General features: G+C 46.7%; 1 protein-coding gene across 1 annotated transcript in view; it reads left to right on the top strand.

The window, feature by feature from the left end:
* The first annotated feature begins 837 nt into the window (after positions 1 to 837).
* The window catches only part of AXDND1 (axonemal dynein light chain domain containing 1), a 65,869-nt gene continuing 41,693 nt past the window's right edge, over positions 838 to 25,013 (top strand). Inside the window, exons 1-10 of the mRNA XM_048497817.1 lie at positions 838 to 946; positions 8,063 to 8,238; positions 10,551 to 10,651; positions 13,667 to 13,790; positions 14,926 to 15,011; positions 17,278 to 17,334; positions 17,857 to 17,965; positions 21,087 to 21,208; positions 23,979 to 24,119; positions 24,215 to 24,319. Of these exons, the coding sequence (XP_048353774.1) occupies positions 838 to 946; positions 8,063 to 8,238; positions 10,551 to 10,651; positions 13,667 to 13,790; positions 14,926 to 15,011; positions 17,278 to 17,334; positions 17,857 to 17,965; positions 21,087 to 21,208; positions 23,979 to 24,119; positions 24,215 to 24,319 (1,130 nt within the window). The remainder of the gene's footprint in view (positions 947 to 8,062; positions 8,239 to 10,550; positions 10,652 to 13,666; positions 13,791 to 14,925; positions 15,012 to 17,277; positions 17,335 to 17,856; positions 17,966 to 21,086; positions 21,209 to 23,978; positions 24,120 to 24,214; positions 24,320 to 25,013) is intronic.

The following is a 25,013-nucleotide window of genomic DNA, read 5'->3' as shown; positions in this document are numbered from 1 at the left end:
CCCAGCCTCACTAAGAGAGAGCCTGTCTGACCAGGAAACAGGAGGTGCCTACTCAAGGTAGGAGACCTGGTAGGGCAAAGCTGGGTGGACTGGTCTTTCACTGGACAAGGTGAGGCCAGGTAGGCATTGGACACTGGCAGAAATTTGGGATGGGGGCAAGAGGGGTGTTGTATGTATCAAGGTGTCACTTACATGGAAGACCAGGAAGTGATGCCAGGTAGCTCTAAGAATCACCAGAAACTCTGTGGTAAAACTAAAGAGTTTCTGACAGTTCCTTGAGCTGCCTGATATCACTTCTGGGTTTTCTCTGGAAGTGACATCACAGCACACACAACACCAATTTTTTAAAAAAATCTCCAAGGCAGGATAACAAGTGCCAGCAGGATACCTCCTCATTGGTACATTACTCAATGTGGCAAGCCTTCCTTCCCCACACCTCCAGCTCATACCCACTCCTAGGCTGGGGTGGCCCTACTGGATGCTGGCTTCCATGTCGGACTGGAGGCAATAGGGATGTGGCCCCCATCAGACCATCATCCCACCAGGACTTCCTGGTGCCCTTAATGGCCAGTCCATCCCTAAACCCTTTCCAGTGTATCTGGCTGTTGTGCAGAACAGGATGCTGGCTTAGCTAAACCACTGTTCTGATCCAGTATAGTTTCTTTTATGGACCAGATATGATGCCTTCTTCCTCACTGTTCTTCCTGCTTTCCTGGAAACAGATTTTTAAATTGAGCTACATGTATTTGGGTAGCATCATGTTGCCTCTCTTGTAGACTGTTTGCTGCTGAAAGCTTCTCCTGGATCAAGTGAGTAATCTTCAAACAGCATTTCAGCATGTCTGCTAACAAGGAACTGGCTCCCAAGTTGCCATCTACTCCAAAGCATGAGAAGAGAAGAACAAAAGATGCCTCTTCCTTAGTCCCAACTATCAAGGAAGGCAAAGGTAAATGGCCCTGGGTTGTTTAACTGTGGGTATAAATGTGGAGCTAATCTGTTTTGATGATGGCCCTGTCTTGATATGCTTGGATTCCTGTTTGTGCTGGAATACATTTTACAGGACAGTTTTGGAGCAATCCTAAGCATCTTTACTCAGAAGAAAGTCCTATGTTACTCAGTGCGGCTTACTCTCAGTAAACGGCCCTTAGGATTGTAGCCAAAATATATTCCTAAGGAACAACACATCCCTTTTAGTTTTTAGCCACCCTGCAGCAGAAGCTTTAAGCAATCCCTGGATGTCCATGTTTCCAGCAAGGGACTGTAAGTGTAAGGAATTCCATAGACACAGAAATAAAAGGCTTTTGGGAGTAAAAGTCCATTTATTAAGACATCTTAGAAAGCTCAAGTACACGCAGTGGCAGGAATGGCACTTCCCGCCAGAAGCACAGGTTATAACACCATTCACCCCATCCCCCTTCACACTGCTTCCGTTTCATGGGAGCGAGGTCTTCATCTCCAGCGCAAGATAAAGTCTCCGCCCGATGCATCTGGCCCATCGCCCGGCACAATGGAATGCACTCAAGGTTACTTCACCATCCAACACCATTGAATCCTTTTTACACTCTGCCTTCCCCTAAAGAAGACCCCACTTCCCCCAGGTTTTATCTTGCGGAAGAAGCGCTGTGGAAAGCGCAGAAATAAAGGGGGTGGGGAGCTTCAATATTTTTCAGAGAATAAACCCATTGATTATAATCACCCAGAGGAATATCCCACCCAAGAGACTAAATATTGCAAGCGTTTCTGTTTGATTAAAAGCGAGGAAGTCCAGGATAAGCGTCAATTTACGTAGTGCTTATTGTGGCCATCAATAATGATGTCGATTGGTGGGGGCCTCTCCGGCCGAGTGCGTGCCAAGACATGTCGAGGCGGGAGCCTCAACCGAAACAAGCTGGAATGGAAGACAGGATGGATGTTACTAAGAGAGTTAGGCAAATCTAAGCGGGCAGTGACATCATTAATCACTTTAGTAATCTGAAAAAAGGTCCCCACAAATCTCTTACCAGGATTTGGAGATATTTATGCACGTCTCTGAGATTTTTTGTAGATAAATACACCCAAAGAGCCCACACGCAGAGGAAAATCCGAGCGGTGTTTATCAGCTGCAGTTTCTGGGGAGTCGCTTTTGCTTGTTGTAAAGGCGGTCTGGACCGAGCTTCCATCCCTCGTACTGGGGATGAAATCCATTGTTGAGAATTCTGGGGGGGGTCCCAAAGCTGCGCTGCGGGTAGTTGTTGTGGCAGCGGGCGTGGAAGGAAGCTGACCAGACACCTGAAATTTCAAAGGGGTTTTCTTTGTACTACTATGAACACGCATTGTTGTAGGCATTGCTCATAAGCGGAATAAGCTTCGCGACCAATTGTCTTGGTGATAGTTGGTGTAACAACGTAAATACTGCTCTAGGGGTCTGTTCGTTCTCTCCGTCTACTCGCCGTCACTTTGAGCGCGTTGGTACTTGGGGCGGCGGCGGCGGGCGGACCCCCAACAACCCTGCAAAAGCAGCTTTCAGAACTTTGAAGAGATGAATTGGGGGCGTGATTGGAACCTACCTTATGGTGCGGAGATGGAGCGGTAAACATGTTGGAATAAACAGCCGTGCCATAACTTTAGGAGCCGAGGAGGGGATGGGAAGCACATGGAATAAAATAGGGCTTGTTTAGAGAATAAGTCTACCACCACCCATAAAAGCCGTGTTGCCATGACTTTCGGAACCCAAATCTATTGTGATAAAATCCATGGAGATGACTTCCCAAGAGCGGGGAGGCCACGGGAGAGTTTCTAATAGCCCATGGGGCTTTCCGGGATGGTTTTGGCTTCTGCACAAACCCGAGCAGCCTTTAATGTATGCCTCAATGTCTTTAGCGGCATTGCGGCGCCACAAACAAGGAACTGCCGGCCGGGCTAAAATGCAGGAGTTTTCAAAAAAAGCCAAAATGTCCAGCGAAGGCGGGCATCGCGTGAAAGCGAAAGCTTCGAAAGAGCACCTGCTTGCGGGAGGGGGGGGGAGAGCCGCGGTACCAACATTCCCCCCCCTCGCCAAACTCCATTCTCCTCCAAAGCGCGGTGGGAGTCACCTTGAGGCTGGAGGCTGCGTGCAGCCCCGGCCTCCTCCAGTTCCCGCCAGGGAAAGGAGAGGCGAGATTCAGAGATGGGGGGGGTGGAGGGAGAAGTGGGCGATTTGAGATCGGTGACAGCCAACCCCAACTGGGAGGGGGGGGAAAAGAACAGTGCGTGGAATGTCACCGTGGGGCAGCTCCACCCCCCCCTCCCAGTGTAAAGCGGCAGCGCGTCCATTGGGCCCAGTTTGTTGTTGGTTTTCCCAGGGAAAAAATGAACTGTAAAAGAGAAGCGAGAAGAAATGCGGCCTATGAGAAGTTGTTTTCGCGGACATCTTGAGGGGGGGGGTGGAAAAGAGCTGCCGCAGGTTCTTATATGATCCGACCAAACTTGAAAGGGGTGTTTAGCCCCTCCAGCCAGTGGTATAGCAAGTGGAGAAGTGCTACTTTGATGGCTGCAGTCTCTTTGTCATCCCTGGTCCAGTTGAGTTCGGCACCAGAGAATTTTTTACCCCAGACAAATAAGCTACCGCGGAACCAGCCTACCATCTTTATTTTTTTCTGCAACAGGGCTGCCCCCAAGTGCTTTTGTCCGAGGCATCCACGTTAGGAACCACAAGCGGGAGATCTGGGTCAGGGTGCTTTTAGGATAGGTTCTCCGATGGTAATTAGCGCCAGATTTTAATAGCTGAAAGGCTGTTTGACCACATTCCTCAGACCAAAGAAGGGGGGGGCCGGGCTTGGCGGACAGTGGATCTTTACCCTTAGTAGCGTAGAAGGTCTGTGAGAGGAGGGAGGAGTCCAGTTCAGCGAATTGGGGTATAAAGTCCGCGATAGAAATTAGCAAAACCAAAAGAAACGACTGGAGTTCTTCTGCGGTTGGTGGGGGGCGAGCCATTGGAGGACTGACTGGTCAATTTTAGCAGGATCCATTTTTAAGCCCTCGGTGCGAGATCCGGTAACCCAAATAGTCAATGGAGGTCTGATAGAAAAGCAGCATTTTGGAGAGTTTGGCAAAGAGAGAGTTGTCAAGCAAAAGCGTTCCAATACCTCTCGAACCAATATTTCATATGCTCTTTCTATGGTTTTGTGAGTAAATTAAAGCGTCATCTAGAGTATACAACAACTCCCCTTGTACCAGTAAATCATGCCAGAGAACACCGTTGATAAGGGCCATAAAGCTCCGAGGGCCCCACTTAACCGAATGGCATTATTAAATATTCAAACTGTGTCAAACTTTGTAAGTTAAGCGCAGTCAGGTGTTCATAGCCTTCAGCAATTCTGACCCTGTAGTAAGCTTCTCAAGTCGGTCCAATTTAGTGAAGATAGATCCTTTGCCGAGTGCTGCATCTAAAAGGTCCTTTGATCAAAAGGCAAAAGGATATTTGTTATTGGACAGGGAGACCGCTTCATTGAGACCTCGATAATCTGTGCAAAGCCGTAGAAGACCCCGTCTTTCTTTTGACAAACAAAAGCGGGAGCTTAGCGTGTGCGTAGTGTGTTTGGTAGCCCGCCCGTATGAACCAGCTGAAAGCAAGGTTCTTGTCCAAGAAGAGCTGAAGTTCCTTCTCCTCATTAAGGACTCATGTCGCGGTAGATTCTACACCTTTGGGTAGTTGTTGCCCCTGGTTGTATGACAATTTTACAGTCGAGTGTCTCTGTGGGGTGGCAACTGGTCGCATTCCTGCTCCTGAAAAACTCTGGCTAGATCATGATATATACGGGTGGGATGCCAATAGAATGCGGGAGCAATTACTGAAGAAGCCAGGGGAGGGGTGTGTGTCATCCCGGAAGGCGTTGGGTTTTCTCCCCAATTCATGTGTTCACATAGGGAGGGTCAGTGAATTCCTAGGATCCGCTCTTTCCAAATGAACTTTTGGTTCATGTAGCCCAACAATAACAAAAGGCATGCCTAAAACTATGGAGTGTTTGGCCACTGGCGCCAAAAATAAAACTGGTATTTTCTCCCCAATGAGTCGCGCCTTGAATCTGAGGAGAGAACGGCTGTGTTTTGTACTAGGCCGGTCCTTAGTTCTAAAGGGGCTGCCGTCCATTTGGGTGAATGGTATGGAGCTTAGCCAGGGAATTCGATCCAGACCTAGCTCCTCTGCCACCTGGGGCCGCATTAAGCAGTGGGAACGGCGAGATCCCACAAAGGGCCGAGGCTATAATGCTCAGTGATATTGTTTAGCGGGGTTGGCCAGAAATAGCTTGAACAGTAATGGGAGCGCTGCCTTCACTCACCGTCAGGGAGTCGGACCCATGTCCATGGGGGCTGAAGAAAGGCAAACAGCTGCTTCCCCTCCTCACTGGAGTGCGCTTCGGTAACAGCTTTAGGCTGTGGCGAGCCTGTGGGGCTGACCCCTGACCTGCGTGGTGGTTTGGCGAGGCGGAGTCTTGTAGCGAAGCTGGAAGCGGTTGATTTTTTGTTTTCTTAGGACAGTTGGCGGCTAGATGACCCTGGCCCTCCGCAGTGAGACACAATCCCAGTGTCGGCGGCGCATGCTCAGAGAGTGGTTTCGGTAGGGGCGGCTGGAGGCTTGGACTAGGTGGACACAGTAGTGGTTTTAGGAAATTGAAGCGACGCATGGCCTCCTTGTGAAGCGTGTTATTCCAGGCGAGAGGCATACTTGGGGACCTAACTGGATCAATCTGCATCAGTGATACGAGGAGCCGAATTAAAGCTTACCGTTTCCGGTAACGCTTGCCGTCCACAGCATCCGGAAGTATTAAGCGTGATTTCGTAATGCGTTCAGGCCACTTTCAGGAGGAAGTCGAGCAGCGCCGCCGCGAGACCTAAATTCCACGGGCAAATTCTGCAAGCGGGCGGTTGCCGCACTTGCTGGATGGTTTTGATGGTGCGGATAGCGTTCATCAGCAGCCTGGATCTTGGCAAGCCAGCTCTTAAAGGCTTGGAGGAATCGCGGGCACTGTATCGCGAGAGTCCTCATCCTGCAAATCAAAATAAGTCACGCGGAACCAGTCAGGCTGCTGTTCCCATCCAGGACTGAGCCGATGTCCACCATTTGGCGCTAAACCAGACGGTTATAAATCATCATAGTCTTCCAAGTGGGCATTGAGTTTGCAAGATGAAGTAGGGAAGTTTGGAAGCGGTCCCATCAAGCGGGCTGGTAGCCAGGGGCGATAGTAACCCGTTAAGCCGACGGCTCTTGGCGCCTGTTGGGGAAGGTGAATTTCGCGGGTTGAGCCGGGCTGGGCAGGCAGCTGTTGTTATGCAGGGGGGGGCGAATCGAGGCGCATAGCCCCGTTAAGTGCAGCGTTTGGGTAAGCGGACCCAGATGCATTAACCTGGCACGGCATGATCATGCAACGCCATTAGGCTCCAGCAGGGGCTTCCTGGTCTGCTGCCTCCCTTAGTTCCCTCTCCAGCGCCTTAGCCAGCCCTCTCGCGCTAGCGAGGAATCATCGCATCCTGGTCGCGTATGCAAAGCAGCTTTTTTCTCGTTCCAATTTAGCCAGTTAGGTCCCGTTCGCAAGAATACAGTGAGCTCACTTTGGCGTCTTGCCAAAAGAATACAGAGCAGCTTCCCCCGTTGCCGTTGTAAATCCAGTCTGGAATGTTCCAGGACTTTATCATGGACTGACAGATTCTGGGCATATTGTCGCTTGGGCTGGCGTCTTTGTACACGATCCAACTCGAGCTGGACTTCTTTGCGTTGCTGTTCCCGGTGATCTGGCTGCGGGTTTTGGCTCTTGCTGCAACTGTGCCCGTTCCTCCTCCCATAGCTGGCGTTCACGCATTCCATGCAGCTTTTGGGCATCTCGCGAGTCGCCCCCCCACTTCCTCATCCCAGTCCTCTACCGATGGGAGAGGAAACCCGGTCCGGCTGGGACTGCAGGCTTCTTCGGACTCTTAAATTGCGTCCCGGAAGCGAGACGCCGAACACCGTAGCCGCCGTGGGTGGCTCCCCTCGAGGCACCTCGGGTCGCGATGCGCCCGACCGAGGGATTAGGGGGGTCGATTGGGAAGCGATGCACGGATACCCCTCCCAATTCCAGGTTTGGTCCGGTGTCCTTTGGGCGGGCCCCAGTGCTGTGCCGCGATTGGTTCCTTGGGAGCATCGCCAAAATCTGAGGAGTCCAGGAATGCGTTCAATGGATTCCTGGTTGCCGCATGAAAGGTGAAGGTCCAGCCCGTCTCCTCCATGACAGGTTGCATCTGAGGTTTGTAATCCCACACTAAAGCGGGTAGAGATCCGGATCCACGAAATTTCGATCCATAGGCAAGCGCCCCAAAGCGACTCATGGAAAGTCCCCATGGTGCGATGCGTCACGTCCCTCGTTCCAGCAATGAGGAGTAAAGGAAGACTTCGTGCTGGGATCACGAGGGGCGGGGAAAGAGCCACCAGCTTTGTGCCCTCCGTTCTCCTGCGGGTTCCTCCAGATCCAGAAGGGGAAAGGTGGAGAGCCCTCTTTGAGAGAACTGCCGCGTCCGCGGTATCATTCAACCTCTCCATGCGCCAAGACAAAGGGTCCACTGCACAGGAATATAGATGAATTAAGTTTCCTGCCACAATGTAAGGAATTCCATAGACACAGAAATAAAAGGCTTTTGGGAGTAAAAGTCCATTTATTAAGACATCTTAGAAAGCTCAAGTACACGCAGTGGCAGGAATGGCACTTCCCGCCAGAAGCACAGGTTATAACACCATTCACCCCATCCCCCCTTCCTGCTTCCCATGGGAACGGAGTCTTCATCTCCCGCGCAAAGATAAAGTCTCCGCCGATGCATCTGGCCCATCGCCCGGGCTGTGGAATGCACTCAAGGTTACTTCACCATCAACACCATTGAATCCTTTATAGTAAGAAAAATGCTGTTTATTAAATGCCAGCCTATGCCGAAGTGGATAGAGCAGAGTCTCTCACACATACTCATACCCATTGTGGCAAAACTGAATGATTGGGCCAGTTGTTTTTATCCCTTTGTTTTCTGAAGGATCTGTTGTTGACAAATATTAACACATACTGTCTGCATTTCTCTTTTCTAGAACTTCCAGAATTAAGAAGGAAGCCAAGTGCGGCAGATAATTGGAAGCACCCTTCCTTACGGAATGATTTCATCCCAGAAGAGATTTTTGTTGCTCTCACCTCTGCAGCCAACCCTGTCCCCTGCCCTTCCTATCTCAGGCCTCCCACAAAAACCAAATATATGAAAGACTTACAGGTACATATGATCACTCCATAGGGATACCATTTGCCTAGCTCATGTGGGCACTCTCCCCCTGCCAGGCCCTCCCACACACCCTTTCTTTCTAACTGGCAGGAGAAATGGAGGAGCAGGGTAGAAATGACATGATGTGATGCACAGTGTGTCTAGTTGAAAACTTCAGTGTGACATCAATGCATCCGCAGCATACTGGAAATGCTGTGGAATTACCATAGAGTTTTCAGAATGTCAGCTGGCATCACATGCAGCTTTTCAACTGGACGGGACATCGATGCATTGTTAGATGACACTTCTGACACCTGCCCTGCTACCAAAATTCCCAGAGGTGCTATGTGTTATATGTGATATAAATGCTAACATAACACCTACGGGTTTGGGTATCTGCTGACAGCTGTAAATCATGCTAGTTGCATGTAGATTACGTCTTAAAACAGTGATGTGATTTGAAGAGAAATGGTGGGTGGGGAAGGATTGAGCATTTCTTCCATTCTTACCATGCCTGAACATTTTACTACTTTAACAACAACATTAAGGTGTACAGTGTTATTGTTTGTACAAAATTGTGAGCAGCAGTGGCCGTAATAGACTAGAGGAGGGGGATATATTTGTCCACTCTGTGGCCTTTTTTCCTTGCTACAATAACCAGACAGAGGCCAACAGGTATAGTTGTAGTAATATTTAATTCACAGGTCAGCTTAGGTTGAGCAGCAATCCCAGCCCAACCATAGCAGATATCTTGATTTTCTTGCCCTGGCTCCCTCTTAGTCACTGAAGGCCTCTGTTATCTGCCTAGCACTGTCCCCCTCCCCATAATCATTCCTGATTCTCCTACAGGGCAGGGCTCCTCTTTCCACCCTTCCCCCACCCTCACATTTGAGAATCCTAATCAGCCTTGGACTGACTGAATGCTTGGCTGGCTGCCCCAGAGCCCCTTAGGTTCACTTGCTAATACAGGCTCCCTTCCTATCTCTGAAGTTGCATTGGTTTTCTTGATGACTGCTTTCACCCACATTAGCTCATCAGGCACCTTCCTGCCAGAGTTACATTTATGAAATTAAAATAGCAAAAATAAACCTTTAATGAAGAAAAGAGTGTTGTCTGCTCAGAAACATTACCATGCAGTCAAAACAGGGCTAGTAACACAGCTGAATATTGAGTTAGATGTAATAACTAGGCACCGATTAAAAATATTGGTAAAAATTTCAGGTTCAGTTTTTTTTAAACCCAGAAATTATTGGTAAAGCGAATAAAACCAATGTCCATAGGCTTTATTTGAGTATTACTGAAATTATTTAGGTTAAAATACCCAAAAAATGTCAGTTCTCCCCCACTGTTTCACAAGACCTCTGGGGCTTGGGAAACAGTGTGTGGGAAGAGAACTGACCCCGGAGTGCATTCCAAGCCCTTGAGCGCTTGGAAAACATGTTCATGGGACAGATTCTGCATGCTGAGCTGAACTAGCTCAGACCTGCATGTAAGATCTGGCCGATCCATCCCCCTCCGATACCTTTCAAGACCCACAGGATTTGAAGAGCATTGGAGGAGGATATATCCTGCATGAATCTACCTGATCTCACTCCTCCCATGCTTTGAAAGCCTGGTGGGGCTTGAAGACCAAATCCCACCCCCCAGCCCCTCATGTTTTTCAAGCCCCGCAGGGCTTGAAGAGCATCCAAGGGGAATAGATCCTATATGCAAGGCTGAGCCTGCTCAACAACGCCTGCAGGATCACTTTTTCTGCTGGCTTCCCACCTGGGCTTGGGAAATGGCAACAGAGTGGAGGGTTTTTCAGGGAAAAATATTTTATTTTGCCTTCACATTTTTAGTTAGATTATTCAGCTTTGGAAATTTACACTCTAAATCCATTGAAGTTAATAGTTTTAGGAGAGTATAACTCTGCTGAGGCTGGCTTTGGTCGTTTCACAGATAGGGCGTTAGTAGCAGCTGTTGAGTAGCAGAGGAGCCATGTGACGTAGTGGTTAAGTGCTTGCACTGCCACTCACACGGTCAGGAGTTCGAGCCCCCTGTGGGTCAGATATCCTGGCATCAGGCTCATGGTCAACTCAGCCATCCATCCATTTTTTGGTTGGTAAATGAGTACCTAGCACACAGCTAGGGGGTAAAGAATAGCTGAGGAAAGCAATGGCAAACTACCCCACAAAAATGGCTTGCCTATGAAATCACTGCTTGCAGTGGTACCCCAGGTCGGACACGACTAAAGGGGAAACTTTACCTTTAGCAGCTGTTTATTCTTTTTAACTGCTCTGGAAGGACCATATTGATTTATTTATTTTTGGCTTGCTCTTTAGGGCTGCATTCGCACTGCTGATGGAGTTTGGCAGCATCCTATTCGTCGAAATAGGTTTCGCTACCTGATACAGAATCCCATCTGCCTGACTGGAGCAGGAAGGTAATTCAGAGTTCCATATTAAACATGCTGGTCTCCTTACAGTGACCAAAGCAGATTTCGAATTTTAGGGGTACATTGAAGGGGGATATTAGGGGATTATCTCTATCATATAAACAAAGGTGGCTAACTTGCAACACGGGAGTGATGTCACATCTGGACGGAAACAGGAGTGGTGTATTCCTGACTATGCCTGAACCGGTGCTCCTGCCTGCCTCATTTATGAGACATTGTGTCATGTTGCACAGAAGCTAAACTACCTCAAAGGGACAGGTGGCTATATGTGTAAATTTATTGCAATGTGGGTAAGAATAGCCTTAATCTCATTTTGTGGCTTGTTGATCCCACAGCTTCAAAAAGGTAGACGATTATTGTTTCAAAAGCCTTTATCTACCCTTGTTTCTTATATGCCCCATTTAAGCTAGTACCGGTAATTCTTTTGCTACCCTTTCCTCCTTAAAGCATAACATATTGTCACCATGAGCAGATAGGGAGCCATAAGCATCCTAGACACATTTCACTTTGAATGTGACCCCTTTTCTAAATTGGCCCAATCTCACATTAAATTACCAAGTGTAAAGAAGAGACCTTCCTTTCTCTAACTCTCACTCCTGTACTGAAGGAACTGCTGGCCCACGTTCTATATCCATCTGAAAGAAAAGTTAGCAACTCCACCCCCATGTAAATGGTTCTGAGGAATCTGTTGTCAGAGGCTCCCTTGCAATTTTCAAAGGAAAATAAAGACTTCAAATAGAATGAAATCATTCTTATTGCAGCTGGTCTGGACAACTAGCAACTCAAAGCGGTCAAAATAAATATCAAGCATTCAGTACAGTCCTAAAAAGCCCATGTTAATCAAATATTCCAAACACTCACATGCCTTCTTTTGTATTCCACTCAATAGGAAAAGGCAAGAAGCCAAAGTGTGGTGGAATATTGAGTGAGAGAGAAGATAAAATGGCTACATATCCACATGATCCAGCAAAAGTCTGATTTCCAAAGCAGGGATTTTGGTGTCCGGGGAGACAATAATCCAAAATATACTCACTGGGTGCTTGGCAGCTCAAAAAATAGGGCTAGTCCTGGACAAACACAGGTGCTCTTCAGGGGCACATTCAGACTTCAGTTATGGGGCAAGAGGTTTAAAACAAAATATTCTTTTATTTTCAGGTTTGAAGGTGGGAGGAGGAGACACCTAGAAATTAAACTTTTCCAATTAAGGAAACTGGGAGGAGATTTCCAGGTGGGGGGACAGGATGTGTTTAGAAGCAGTCTGAGTGACCTCACAACAGGAAGTTTGGAGAGGGGAATCCAAATCATTCAAATGAAATCAGACGGAACCAAGAACCTTTTAATAAGGCATGTTTGTACTAAGGATTTTTTTTCTTGAGCTGAGCATTAACACAGTTGGATCTGTGTTATGGGTCAGTTCCAAATTACTGTATTTTCTGGTGTATAAGACTACTTTTTAACCCAGGAAAATCTTTTCAAAAGTCGGAGGTCGTCTTATACGCCAGGTGTCATCTTATAGGGTGGGTGCTGAAACTTCCAAGCCAGACTGGAGAATCTGCGGTCGCCGCATATGGTGGGGGGAGCTCAAAAACAGCCGTGGCCGTATCCCTGCCATATGCAGCTGTCCGGGAGTGGGTAACCTCCCCTCCCTGGACTCGCTGGCAGAGACCCACCCCTCCCCGGGCTCACTGGAGGGGTTCCCCACCTTGGACTGGCTGGAGGGGACCAACCCCTCCCGAGACTGGCAGGCTTGGCAGACTTGCCGGCGGGACCCTATTGCTGCAGGTCCGGGCCGGCGCAGGGACGTGGAGGGGAGGTGGCAGACAGCCAGCCCTCCCGTTCTGACCCGAGAGGATGGAGCCAGGTGCCGCCGACAAGGTGGGCTGGGGACCGCCCAAGCGAGCATGCAAGCCTGCGTCCTTGAGAGGGCAGGCCTGTGACGAAGTGGGAGGCGAGGTTTCGGGACCACCGAGGCTGGCTGGATGGGCGAGGAGGTCGGGAGCTGGGCAGAGCAGGGGAGGGGTCTTTATTGGCGGAGCAGAGTCCAGAGAGGATAAAAAGCGTGGAGGAAGAAAAGGTGAGGCGACGAAGGGAGAGGAGTGAGGGAGGTGGACGGCTGAATGTGGGGAGGCTGGAAAGGAGAGAAGAGGAGAGGGTAGGAAGGAGAGAAGGAGAGAGAGACAAAGAGAGAAAGGAAGAGGAGGAAGAGGCAGGAGAAGACCATATACAGGGGAAGGAAGAAGGAAAAGAGACCTGTGAAGCTAACAGGCTCTCTCTCTCAGGGACAGCAGTGCCAGGCAAGACAGGCTTGGGCTTGCTGGTTTACCCAACAACTTAGCATGCTGTGGCTTCAAAGGCTGTCACAGCAAGTCCACCCCCCGGACAACGGGGGTGAGGCCGGGGATCCCAGCACCCGGAAAGGGGTAGGAGGGTTGGCCACGGTCTTATACGGCAAGTATATCCCAAACTCTGTATTTTAACTGGAAAAGTTGGGGGTCATCTTATACACCCAGTCGTCTTATATGCTGGAAAATACAGTAATAGCTGAGGGTCTTGACTGTCAAAGGCCTGTGGACTGGTCCTACTAAGAGAGGGAGAAATAGTACCTAGTCTCAGCTTCAAGATGGGGAAGGAAGAGAAAGGTTAAGCAAATGGAGGCATGTTGGCAACCGTTTTATTAGGACCCAGAGCATCTGAAGAGTTGGAGTGATTCTTATTAGCTAAGAGGAAAATATAGGGAAGACTATGTAGAACAACAAATTGCCTGGAAAGATGGGGACACTACACAGACCATGTAGCCACATGAGAGCGGTTACTGGGACTTAACACCTGTCAACATTTCCAAAGAAGGCATGAGATTATAGCTACAGACAAGGATTTTTGAGGCAGTGCCCTTAAGGGAGTTCCAAAGCATCATTTATTTTGTATAACTTTGTATACCTGCAAATGCCATCCTGGGGCCAATGGTCTTCCCCAACAGTATTTGGTTTTTCCATGTTTCTTAAGGGATGCCTCTTTTCTGTTTGATGTCATTGCTGAGAAAGAGAGGAGGGATACTCCCCCATCTCCTCTGTTGGATAAGACTCCACCCAGTAAAAGTTCCAAGGACGAAGCAGCTGTCACCAAACCAGTAAGTATAATTTTGCCTTCTTGTGATTTTGCCTTCTTACCAGTAAGTATAATTTTGCCTTCTTGTGAAGCTAACTAAGAGAAGTAAGAACAGGAGCAAATTATTTCAGGCTGACCAGACGTCCCGCCTTCAAACAATTTGTCCCGCATCCCGCGGGTTATTGAAATTGTCCCGATTTTTGGGAGGCTGCTGCACTGCCTTCTGGGGCGCAAGGCAGTGCAGCAGCCTCCCGCTTGTGGCTGCAGGAACACGGCCTTCTGGGGCTTGCCGTTTCCCACCCTGTCACAGTGTGCTCCTGCGGCTGCGCGCGCATGCGCACGCACGCGTGGCCGCCTATCCCCCGTCCCGGTTCAGAAAGATGACCATCTGGTCACCTTAAATTATTTATCCATTTATCTTGGATAACTGAGAGTCAATATGGCCTTTGAGGTGAACACTGAATAGAACTTTTGGAATTATTTGATTTTATCTAGGCATATTGACAATTGTAGAAGCAAAACAAGCATTTTCAAGCTTGAACAAGCAATGCAGATCAATAAAGAAGGTTTCATATTTCATTGGAGAGTGTTTTCAGTGCCACCACTGTTTTTTTAGACTTCTCCGTTCCCTTTCCCTAAAGTCAGAAGTTTTCCGTGACTCATTGGAAAGGCTGGCTACTGTTGGATAGATCAGAAGCACCACTGGTCTAATCTAGCCACGCTCTTTTTATGTTCTGGCATTTGGGACTCCTTGCTTTGATTTAAGATAATTTTTTAAAAGCATTTTGCTACTCCATTTCCAAACCATATTTAATGAGCCCTGGTAGACATAGTGCTTAACACCATTGTTTGTTTTCCCTACGCAGTGTTAAAGCATTGCTTCTAAATTGGTAAATCACAATTGCCATAGTATTAGTTGCAAATCAAAATGTGAAACAACGATTTGAAACTTTTTTTTGGAATTATACTTTTAGTCTACATTTTAGCCAAAAATTGGCTACCAGAGTGCCAGCCCAGTCATACATGGTAACCACGATTTAGTTATTAAAGCTTCTTACGCAGTGTATTATACACACATTCAAAACCACATTTCCTATATGTGAATGCTTTATGCCCATCTCATGTTTAAGGCCTACTCTTTCTGTTTTTTCTTTTAGCCAGGAAATATAGCAGATAGCATTGTCCCAGAGGAATTTCACGTAGTAAAGAACAAAGGTGTCATAGGTTTGGAATATTATGATGAGTGAGTATAAGCATATTTCTTTTAAAGGCTTGCGTTGTACTCTTAACTAAGGAGTTGGGGTTTTTCAGACACTATTTTAGACACTATTTAGTCTGGAATGTTATTTTAATCTGTCTGCTTTTATTATTTGTTTTTGTGCTGGATTTTTTTCAGTGTTGGATTTTAATTATTATTATTATTATTATTATTATTATTATTATTATTATTATTATTATTATTATTAATTCAATTTCTATACCGCCCAATCCCCAAAGGGCTCCGGGCGGTGAACAACATAATATATAAACAATAAGCAGGAGCAAATCCGGTAAAATACAAACATAGGCTCCGTCAATAAAACATCTTAAAATACATAAAAACAACGGCTAACAATTAGCAAATTAAACAAGAGGCGTCCAGGCTCAATTTAAAAACCCACCCCAAGAAGGGGGGGACGGCAGGCCCCTCAATATGAGGAGCTCTGTTGTACCAGTGCCAAAGCAGGAGCAGTGGGGGGGGGGGGGCGCACTGGTACAACATTTAATTGAATGCTTTGGTTTTTTTTTAATTTAATTAGCTGCCTAGGAGAGGGGGAGGGCAGTATCATCTGCATAGCGAAGCCACTTCTGGAAAATACCCAGAAGTATCAGTATAGGTTAGGAACCGCCAGAAATGCCACAGAGTTTCAGCACAGAGTTTTGCCACAGAGTTTCGGCCAATTTCAAGAGCTACCTCTTTTGCTTCTGGATGTTATTGTACCAGCAATGCTGGTATTTTTTTTTTAATTTTTAATTTATTTTAATTGTACTTTCATCCCTGCTGCTGCTCCAAGCGATGGCAGGGATCTGAAATTTTGAGCAGGGGATTCCCCCATCTCAGCTGAGGACTTGGAAGCCCTAAAGCAGGGGTAGGGAACCTGCGGCTCTCCAGATGTTCAGGAACTACAATTCCCATCAGCCTCTGTCAGCATGGCCAATTGGCCATGCTGGTAGGGGCTGATGGGAATTGTAGTTCCTGAACATCTGGAGAGCCGCAGGTTCCCTACCCCTGCCCTAAAGCCACCTCGGGCAGGTTCCTGGGGTCATAGTGTAAAAATGCTCTAGATAAGTAGAATAATAAACAAATAAATGGAGCAGAGTGGCTAAGGCCCCTTCTGCACATGCAGAATAATGCACTTTCAATCCACTTTGAATGCACTTTGCATCTGGATTTTATTTATTTATTAAATTCCTTCAGAGTTTTTCTGTTATCCTTGTGGACTTTTGGAATTTGATTGGGTTGTCAGAAAATGCTGAGGAACAAAGTCTAGCTCCTCTTGCCCATATCCTCCATTTATGTCCCCCAATCCTCTTATTTTACATATGACTAGGCAGTCTTGTGATCTTTCAGCTTGGCCTGCACCACAGAGCTCAGTTTAGCAGCCTTTGTGAAATTTCTTCAGAGCTGAGCTTGGCTCTTCTGGGGTATCATTTTAAAGAGACAGGGGAAGCATAAAAAACGTTGGTAAACGTGTCGCTTTTCAGCCTTTTGGCTAAGATCAAGTGTGTGGAGTCCCTAAACAGGCAGCAGTGGAACACGCCCTTGTTTGCGAGATATCAAAAGATACCCTATGCTGCAAGGTTATGTTCTTGCTCCCTGAATTCTGTAGAAACTATAGAACATATGTTATTAAAATGCCCCCTCCATGAGGAGGCAAGGGAAAAATGCCTGTCACATCTGCTACGTGATATGACATGTTCTGATTAAGTTTGTTGCGGCAATTTATTAAAAGATAAGGAGAATATTACGAAACAGGTAGCGAAGTTCTGCTTATTCATTATGAAAAAGAAAAAAAATGATCTGAATATGACATCCTGGTTAGCTATTTTTGTTCTGTTTGGTATTTTTGTGCTGTGTGGTATGCTTACGGTGTGCGTGCGTGCGTGCGTGCGTGCGTGCGTGCGTGCGTGCGTGCGTGCGTGCGTGCGTGCAAGTCAGGGTCCAAAAATATTCTTAAATGAGTAATGAATGCTTGACATCCAATTTTCCCACAATTAAGAATCTAGTGCCATGGTGGCAAACCTATGACACTCCAGATGTTCATGAATTGTAGTTCATGAACATCTGGAGTGCCATAGGTTCGCCACCACTGATCTAGTGTGATGGAACTGCAAATCTGTGTGTCACATAGAATCTCTCAAGCTCTGCTCCTTCAGTAGGACTGGTTTGAACCCACTGAATATACTGTTGAATACCACAACTCAGAGAACTTTCCCACATTGCTTAAAAAAAATTCTGTCTGTTGCAGTAAATATACAACTCTGCTTGAAGACCATGAAAACAGGCTGCGAGTCTTCCCATCCTTGTAAGTAATCTTCTGTATTGACAAGCTTTTGTGTAGTATGGCCATTGTGGCTTTTCTGGGGTGTGTGGCCATGATCTGGTACTTTTTATTCTGTGCCACAGAAAGAAACGCATCTTGTTGTGACATACCTCTGAAGATGCGGGCAAAACATTAGGAGTAAAAGATACCAGACCATGGCCATACACCCCGGAAAACCCACCAGCAGCCAGTGGATTCTGGCCATGAAAGCCTTTGACAATACATTATGTGTAGCATGTTACATCGCAGTTTTATCAGCATGGTGTAGTGTTTATAGTGTCAGACGAAAATCTGGGAGACCCACGTTTGACTCCCCTCTCTGTCATGGAAGGATGTCAGTGGACCTTAGGCAAGTTGCACACACTCATCCTAATTTGCCTGACAGGATTATTGTGAGGATAAAAATGGAGGGGAGGAGAATGGCGTAAAGTGCTTTGGGTCCCGATTGGGTATATATGACCTGAATAAAATGAATGGCCTTTCTCCTTGGCTCTTCCCTGTTAGGAAGCCGTCTGGGAGGCTGGAGGTTATCCAGCTGATGAAGGTCATGGACACAATGTTGGAAAGGGCTGGAGTAACTGATGAGGGCGCTGAGATTACGGGCGTTTCTCAGGTACAAGTTTTTAATAGTCGTGATCTAATCTAATTTTCTTCAGTGTTGCATATTTCCAGTTGAACCGGGCAGGCATACAACGGACAATTGCCTATAGTGGATGAAAACAGGCATTGGATGGCACTGCCTAAATGTTTTGTGATACACAGTAGTAGTGGAATAATCTTGTAATACTGGCATATATTGGCCAATCACAGTTCTCTCAGAACTCTCTCCGCCAACCTGGAGGCAGGCCATTTCAAGCCACCTCCTTATGACTCTTTCCTTAAAAACCCCACAGGGTTACCACTAGTCAGCTGTGTCCAGATGGCATTTTCCACCACCATACCACTAGCATGTATTGATACACCAGTGGAACAAATGAGACTTGCTGTCAAACTGTTGGTCCATCTAGCCCAGTGCTCAATGGGTGGCCAGCCTGCAGAAGACAGTAGGGTTTTGTGGCACCACAGGAGCCAGAGGGCATACAGTCCTTGCTATGGCATTATCAGGCCAAAAATCCCACCCCAGTCTTACGCCGCAGACTTTTCCTTTCTAGAGTTGGACTAAACAAGCAGTAGCTCATCCTGTCTCATGTATTCAGCTTAAACAGTGTATGCTGCTTGTCTTTGCGGTCCTAGCCATGCAGCAGACGTGGGTTCTAAATCAAATCAAGCCTGAATTCTCCCTAAAAGCTAAAATGACTAAACCGAGGCTATTGTACTTTGGTCACATCATGAGGAGAGGAGACCAGATTTCCTGGAAAAGACAATAAGGCTAAGAAAAATTTATAGCAGTAGGACAAGAGGAAGACACAACATGAAAGGGATTAACTCGATAAAGGAAACCACAGCCCTCAGTTTGCGAGACTTGAGCAAGGTTATTAATTATAGAACATTTTGTGGAGGTGGAAAGTGCTGTCAAGTTGCAGACAATTTGTGGTGACTTCATAGAGTTTTCAGGGCAAGCGATGTTCAGAGGTGGTTTGCCATTGCCTGCCTCTGTGTAGAAAGTCTGACTCCCATACACAGGCATTTGGGAGGTCATTATTTCATGGGGTTGCTGTAAGTCAGAAGCAGCTGGATAGTGCATAACATACGCAACAATGCAGCAAAATCAAGACGTTTATTAAATCCTGGTTGGCTTGCCACATGTGGCTGGTAGGTTATATTCTGCTCAGTAGGGTATGATTCCTGGTAGCCTGGACTAGGTTGAAATTGCCTCCAAGACAAGGGCACTTTGTCATATTCCAGCGGTATACCAACTCCCCCACAGGATGCACAAGTGTTTGATATAATGAGAGGCAGTCAACAGTTTACAGCTAAGCAATTTACTCAAGGTTAGCATACTATATCTCTCAAGTCCAGATACACTCCAAGAGTCAAAGGGAGCATGCAATCAGAGTAAATCACATAAGAGTAGTTAACCAGTCAGGAAACAATCCAGGTGTCACAGAGTCCAAAATTTGAGCATCAAACTAGAAGGGCAAGACTACAGAGAGTAAGCCAGGCCACCATCTAGAAGGTCAAAACACACAACCGTTTCAGGAGCAGAACAACAGCGGATACACCAGGGTTGTGAAGAAATTGTTTCCAGCCAGGTTTCTCCTTTCCTGGCTACTTTCAGGACTCAGGTGCAACTCTTAAACAGGTGCACTCATTGTTGACTGAGGTGATACCCTCACTGGCAATTAATTCTGGGATAGTCACCCGAAATATCCAGGTTCCCTCGAGATCTCCTCACAGCCGAACCGTGGAACACAGATCAGTCCCATTTCTGGTGCTCCTCCCTCCCCTTATCACGGGATTTTCCTGGACCTGCTTGTATATGCACCTTTTTGAAAAAACACTCCAATGAGAGCTAGTAGGAGATGTGGGCTACACATTTGAGGGTCCATAACTTTGGCCCCCATGAACCAAACTTCACCATACCTGGGTGGTATCATCAGGAGGGTCTCCTAAAGATACTCCGAAATTCTGGTGCTGCTAGCTTAACAATTGCACCCCTGACAGCAGTCACCCCCACCCCCAAAGGGGCAGGACTAGATGTCTTCACTATAAACAAGTTGCAGTGAGGATGTTGGTACCTGAATGAAAAGGTGCCGATTCTTTTGAAACTTGGTTGTATCTAGATTAAATTTTCAGTGGGAATTTGGCCTGAGAAACTTACTGGCTGCCAGTGGAGATTCTGTGATGACCCAGTCTCACCATGCAAGGTTGACTGGTGTGGGGCTACCAAACTGCATGCTATGGCACCACTCCTGCATCTCCCTTTGGGTCCGCCTTCGGTGGTGTGCCAATGACTCTGGCAATTGCAGGGTGAGGCTGGTGGCTGCTGTGCCTTTATTACAGTGTCAGAGCCTGAGCTAAGAGTCTGAGGGCATGGCATGTTGATGTCAGCCTGGGGCTCCCTCTCTGTCTCTTCCTTGTCCCTGGGTTTTCCTGGGGCATCCAAGAGCTGGAGTCAGCTTCTTCTGCCTCTTCCTCATCAGAGGAGGTGCTAGCAGGCAGACCCGTGACACACTGCAGCATGCAGTAGAATGGCTTGATTTAGGCTGCCCTGCTGATTTGCAGTTAAGGGGCTTGTCGCAAAACTGGAAGAACAAAGGCGAGACCCAGATCATTTCTGTGCCCTGAAGCTTACTGAGTAACCTTGAATCAGTCACTCTCTGTCTAGGCATAATGTACCTCACAGGGCTATTGTTGTTGGAATAAAATAGAGGAGAGGAGAGCAGTGTAAAGCCCCTGGAGCTCTTTCAGGGAAGGAGGGATAAAATGCTTTAAATAATAATAGTGGCAGGTAATTTTAGATTTTCTGATGGAGAAATAGCATGCTGCAGGACAACAAGGAATAATTCAGCAGCTAGAGTGAGGATAAAACTACCATTTTTAAGATTGGTGGAGGAGATTTGATGAAAAAAGGGTAGAAGATTTTCTAAATATGTGGTGTTAATAATTCCAACGAAACCAAAGGGAGACCAAAGATTTTCAGAATGTATCACTCCAAATGAGAATCCTCTTGTAACCTAATCAGTATCACTTGAATTGTTTTCCCTCACAAATGCACAAGCAAATCTACAAGGTTAATTCTTTCCTCCCTAGCTTTGCAAAACTCCTGACCTCTTTCCTATGCCTTTCCCAAGATGCGCAATGCCCTAGAACTGCTGAAGGTGGAGCAGAATATCTACAACATAGTGTTTCATGAGATCATTCGACAAGTCAGCGTGGACTGTGTGGAACGAGGAGAACTCCTCTCTAAGCTCAGGTCAGGAATCTAAAAATTCCTGGGAGTAAGGAATTGAATAAATCGGGGCTTATCCCCCAGACAGCCAGTTACCCAAAATGCTGGGGTCTGTCCCTTTTAGAGTGGGGAATTAGCAAGACAGACCTTCTTATGCAAGAGGGGGCAACTACAAAATCTTTGCCACCGGAGTTTACGGAGGGGTTTCCACAAGAAATCTATAGAAATCAGGAATTAAGTTTAACAAGTTTTATTGAAGGGAAAAATAAGAAACTTACACACGCAAATGGTAAAACACTCACACCGAGAATTCACACAGTCCTAAGATATAGATAGAGTTGAGGGGATAGGTCTGGAATAGGTCAGGGGTTTTGTGGGGGAATACAGTTATTACCTTATCTAGAAGAGGAATGGTCCTAAGAAGCCAAGTTCAACGCTTGCACAGAGCTCCAATAGAGACAGAGTGAAAATAAATGGCACACAGCATGACTGAACCAGGGATTAGTCCAGAATGCATTGGGCTCTAATTGCCAGGTGGGCCGCTAATTTTTTTTTTTTAAATCTAGCCCTCTAGGCAATGTTAAGACAGCTAAATCTTCCTGGTCAAAGAATGTTCTTGTCCTCTGAAGGGGAACAAAAGGTGGCACTTGGCTTTGTAGTTCAAGCCCTGGGAGTGCCCAGCAATGATTAGGCTTTAGGATGAAACTGGTAAAATCATATAAACAGCCTCTCCCCCCCCCCCCCATCTCACCTCAGGTTAATCTAGCAACAAGCCCACCATCTTTAAATTATTCTACATTGGGATGGATCAAATAATAGTTTAAACTGAATCATAATCTGGAATTTATCCATTCCTCTTACCATGTGCAGGTTTGAGTGGGTTTTTGGAATTCCATTCAGGTGTACAGGATACAGAATTTGGTTTAGTGAGTATCTCAACTTTTTGGTTGTTGTGGGCTTTCTGGGCTGTGTGGCCGTGGTCTGGTAGATCTTGTTCCTGACGTTTCGCCTGCATTTGTGGCTGGCATCTTCAGAGGTGTATCACAGAGAGAAGTGTGTTACACACTTCTCAACTTTTTTTTTCAGTGTTTTTAGCTGTAATGATTGCAAGGATATGTTTGAAAGTAGGAGGGCAATGTCTGATGAAATCTGAGAAATTGCACAGTTTGTCAAATAATATTTCTGCTGCTCAACTCTTCTGAGTCTGCCCAGCTTCTTGCTTTTTCCGGTGAGACCAGGAGAGTAAATGCTGCAGAATTCAGTTGCTGATTGCAGAATTAGTTATGCAGAACAGTGGGAGCTGTGCACATTTGCACCAGTTGGACAGGGTATAGAATTTGGCTTGTTTGAGGTACAGAACATGGAATTTGTTAATATTCACAGCCAGTATGGTGTGGTGGATACAGTGTTGGACAAGGATCTGAGATATCCATGTTTGAATTCCAACTCTTCTGTGGAAGCTTGCTGGGTGACCTTGGACCCTGAGTCACTCTCTCTCAGCCTAACTTACCTCATGGATAGCTGTCAGCAGTACTGCACTACAGAACAGTTAGGAGACTTTTGAAATCTGTTTATAAAGAATTGCCAGGTTCTACCAGGCTCTGCAGACAGCATCCTTGAGTTCACAGGCTCTGCCTCTCTCCCCCAGAGCCTCAGGTGTCTCAAACCCAGGACGCCTGGAAGCAGGGGAGATCATGGTGACTCTAGGGCCCTGGGCAATAGTCCAGGTTGGGACTCTGGAATTATTGACATCCTGCCGCTGCCGCACCACCTGTAGTGTCAAGCAGGAGGCAGCCCTGGCCATGTGTGAATTGAGTAGGAGCCACGACCTCTGTCAGAACTTGGCCACTAAGCCTCAAAGGAGGTGGTCACAAGCAGCTGCCACCATAAGCCTGCTACCTAGTCCCCAGGCAGAGCAGGCACTAGCAGTGGCAAGAGCCTGCTGTGCTTTTATCTCCTCTTTTGGGAGGGTGGGGCCATGGGTGGTCAGGACACCATGGGTTTGGAGCCCACGACTGCCCTTGTTGTCCATTGGCTAGGACAGCCACTGCCCAGAATTTCCCCCACACTGCATGGAAATTTAAGTATCCTTCTTGGCAGGTGTTGAGTTACTTAGTGTCTAGGATACTGTTGGCACTAAGCGAGTGCTTGTGTGGTAGCAGCTGAGCTATCACTGTGCTCATCGTTCTGGGCAAAGTACCAGTGATTTAAACTTGATCTCAGTTCAGAACATGGTGATTTGTTCCTTGTCCTGAGATAAGAGAGGAATTACACTCCTCTGAGCTATTTGACAAGCAAGATAAGCCCACTTACAGAGATGCTTCAGATAAGGGCACTGCGACAGGGGCTCCGGTTTTGCTGAGCTGTTCTGCATACTTTGCTCAGCAGATATACAACCTTTTGTAGGAGTCGCTTGTGGGATCTCGTGATTTGTAGAAGTTCTTGTGGGGGAAAAAATTGGTTGTTCGGGATGGGTGAGACTACAGCTGTGCTCCTAGCCCGTTTAACTTCAAGACTTAGCTGCTGATCCTAGGTATTTTGTTTAGTAAGAAGGTGTTGAATGAACTGTGTTACCGATCTTCAGACTCTCCCATTCCCCCGATAAGCTGCTACTAATGTGCCTTAAGTTCTTTAAAAGTATTTAAACGTTTAATTTCTTCCTTGCAAATTCCTTTTCTACCTTGGTTGTTCCTTCGTCATATTTGGAAAGGAGTTTTGCTTTCAGTGTTTTGGAGAAAACAAGACTATTTTCCCCTCGCTTCCTCTTTTTTTCAGCATGCTTTTTTCCTTGCAGGCAAAGATATGTTTTGCTGATGAATCGGATTCCCAGGCAGATGAAGGATGTCTACAAAGAAATGGTAGCCCAGAGGGTGCTTGACAAGCACATCACGGAGGAATTGTTCAGGTTTAAGGAAGCTGTCGGAGAACTGACAAGGTCAAGGACTTTGATGGGTCTTTTCTCCACCAGCTTTGTGATCAAAAGTTGCCATAGCACAAGGCAGCTGAAGTTAATACTCTGTTCAACCCCAGGGAACTGCAGATGGTCCGAGAACATGACAACAGAGCAACCATCGACGCAGAACTGGCCTATAAGGAACTCGCCAGGGCAATATGGGATGCTGAGTTGAATAAAAAGTGAGTGTCAGATTAAGCTTGGAACAATTGCTACACAGTATGGTTCGCTTCCACTAATGACAGAGTTTTCCATAGGCAGAAACAGCTGTGCTTTGGTGAAAGTTGGCTCCTTACATCCTAGTTGGCTCCTTACATCTGGGCCTGTCATCCTGGGACTCGCCCTCCTCTCCCGGGAAGAATTTTAAAAATGGGGTTGGCCGGACGCCTCTATTATTGTTATTACTAGTGTTATTGCTGTTTTAAAGGTTTTAGCCATTTATTTATATTGATATTTTATACTGTACATCGCCCAGAGCCCTTTGGGGATGGGGCGGTATAAAAATCCAATCAATCAATCAATCAATCAATCAATCAATCAATCAATCAATCAATCAATAAATAAATAAAGATGTGTGTTGTTCAAGAAAAAGGTCCCATCATTAGCCAAACGGAGTCAATAGTTCTGACCAAAACAGTCTGTGCCTGATATACAATATTTGTTTCTTTCCACCCCTCTTGTAAGAGGGGTCTTGAAATAATGTTGCATCTCAGTTTTGGGAATCCAGAGAGAATTGGTCAATCCTCGTAACCAGTGCGGTTTGAGAGGCAGGGTATAAGGGATGTTTGGGGTGAAGAATATGATTATTATGCATTAGCCCTTGTGTGTTTGCTTATTCCAGCATATAAAGAAGTCGCTGTGAAATATCCTCTTAAA

Source organism: Sphaerodactylus townsendi, linkage group LG05, assembly GCF_021028975.2.
Source record: "Sphaerodactylus townsendi isolate TG3544 linkage group LG05, MPM_Stown_v2.3, whole genome shotgun sequence".
Lineage (NCBI taxonomy): Eukaryota > Metazoa > Chordata > Lepidosauria > Squamata > Sphaerodactylidae > Sphaerodactylus > Sphaerodactylus townsendi.
The sequence above is the reverse complement of the archived record's forward strand: the minus strand, read 5'-3'. Positions and strand labels throughout refer to the sequence as shown.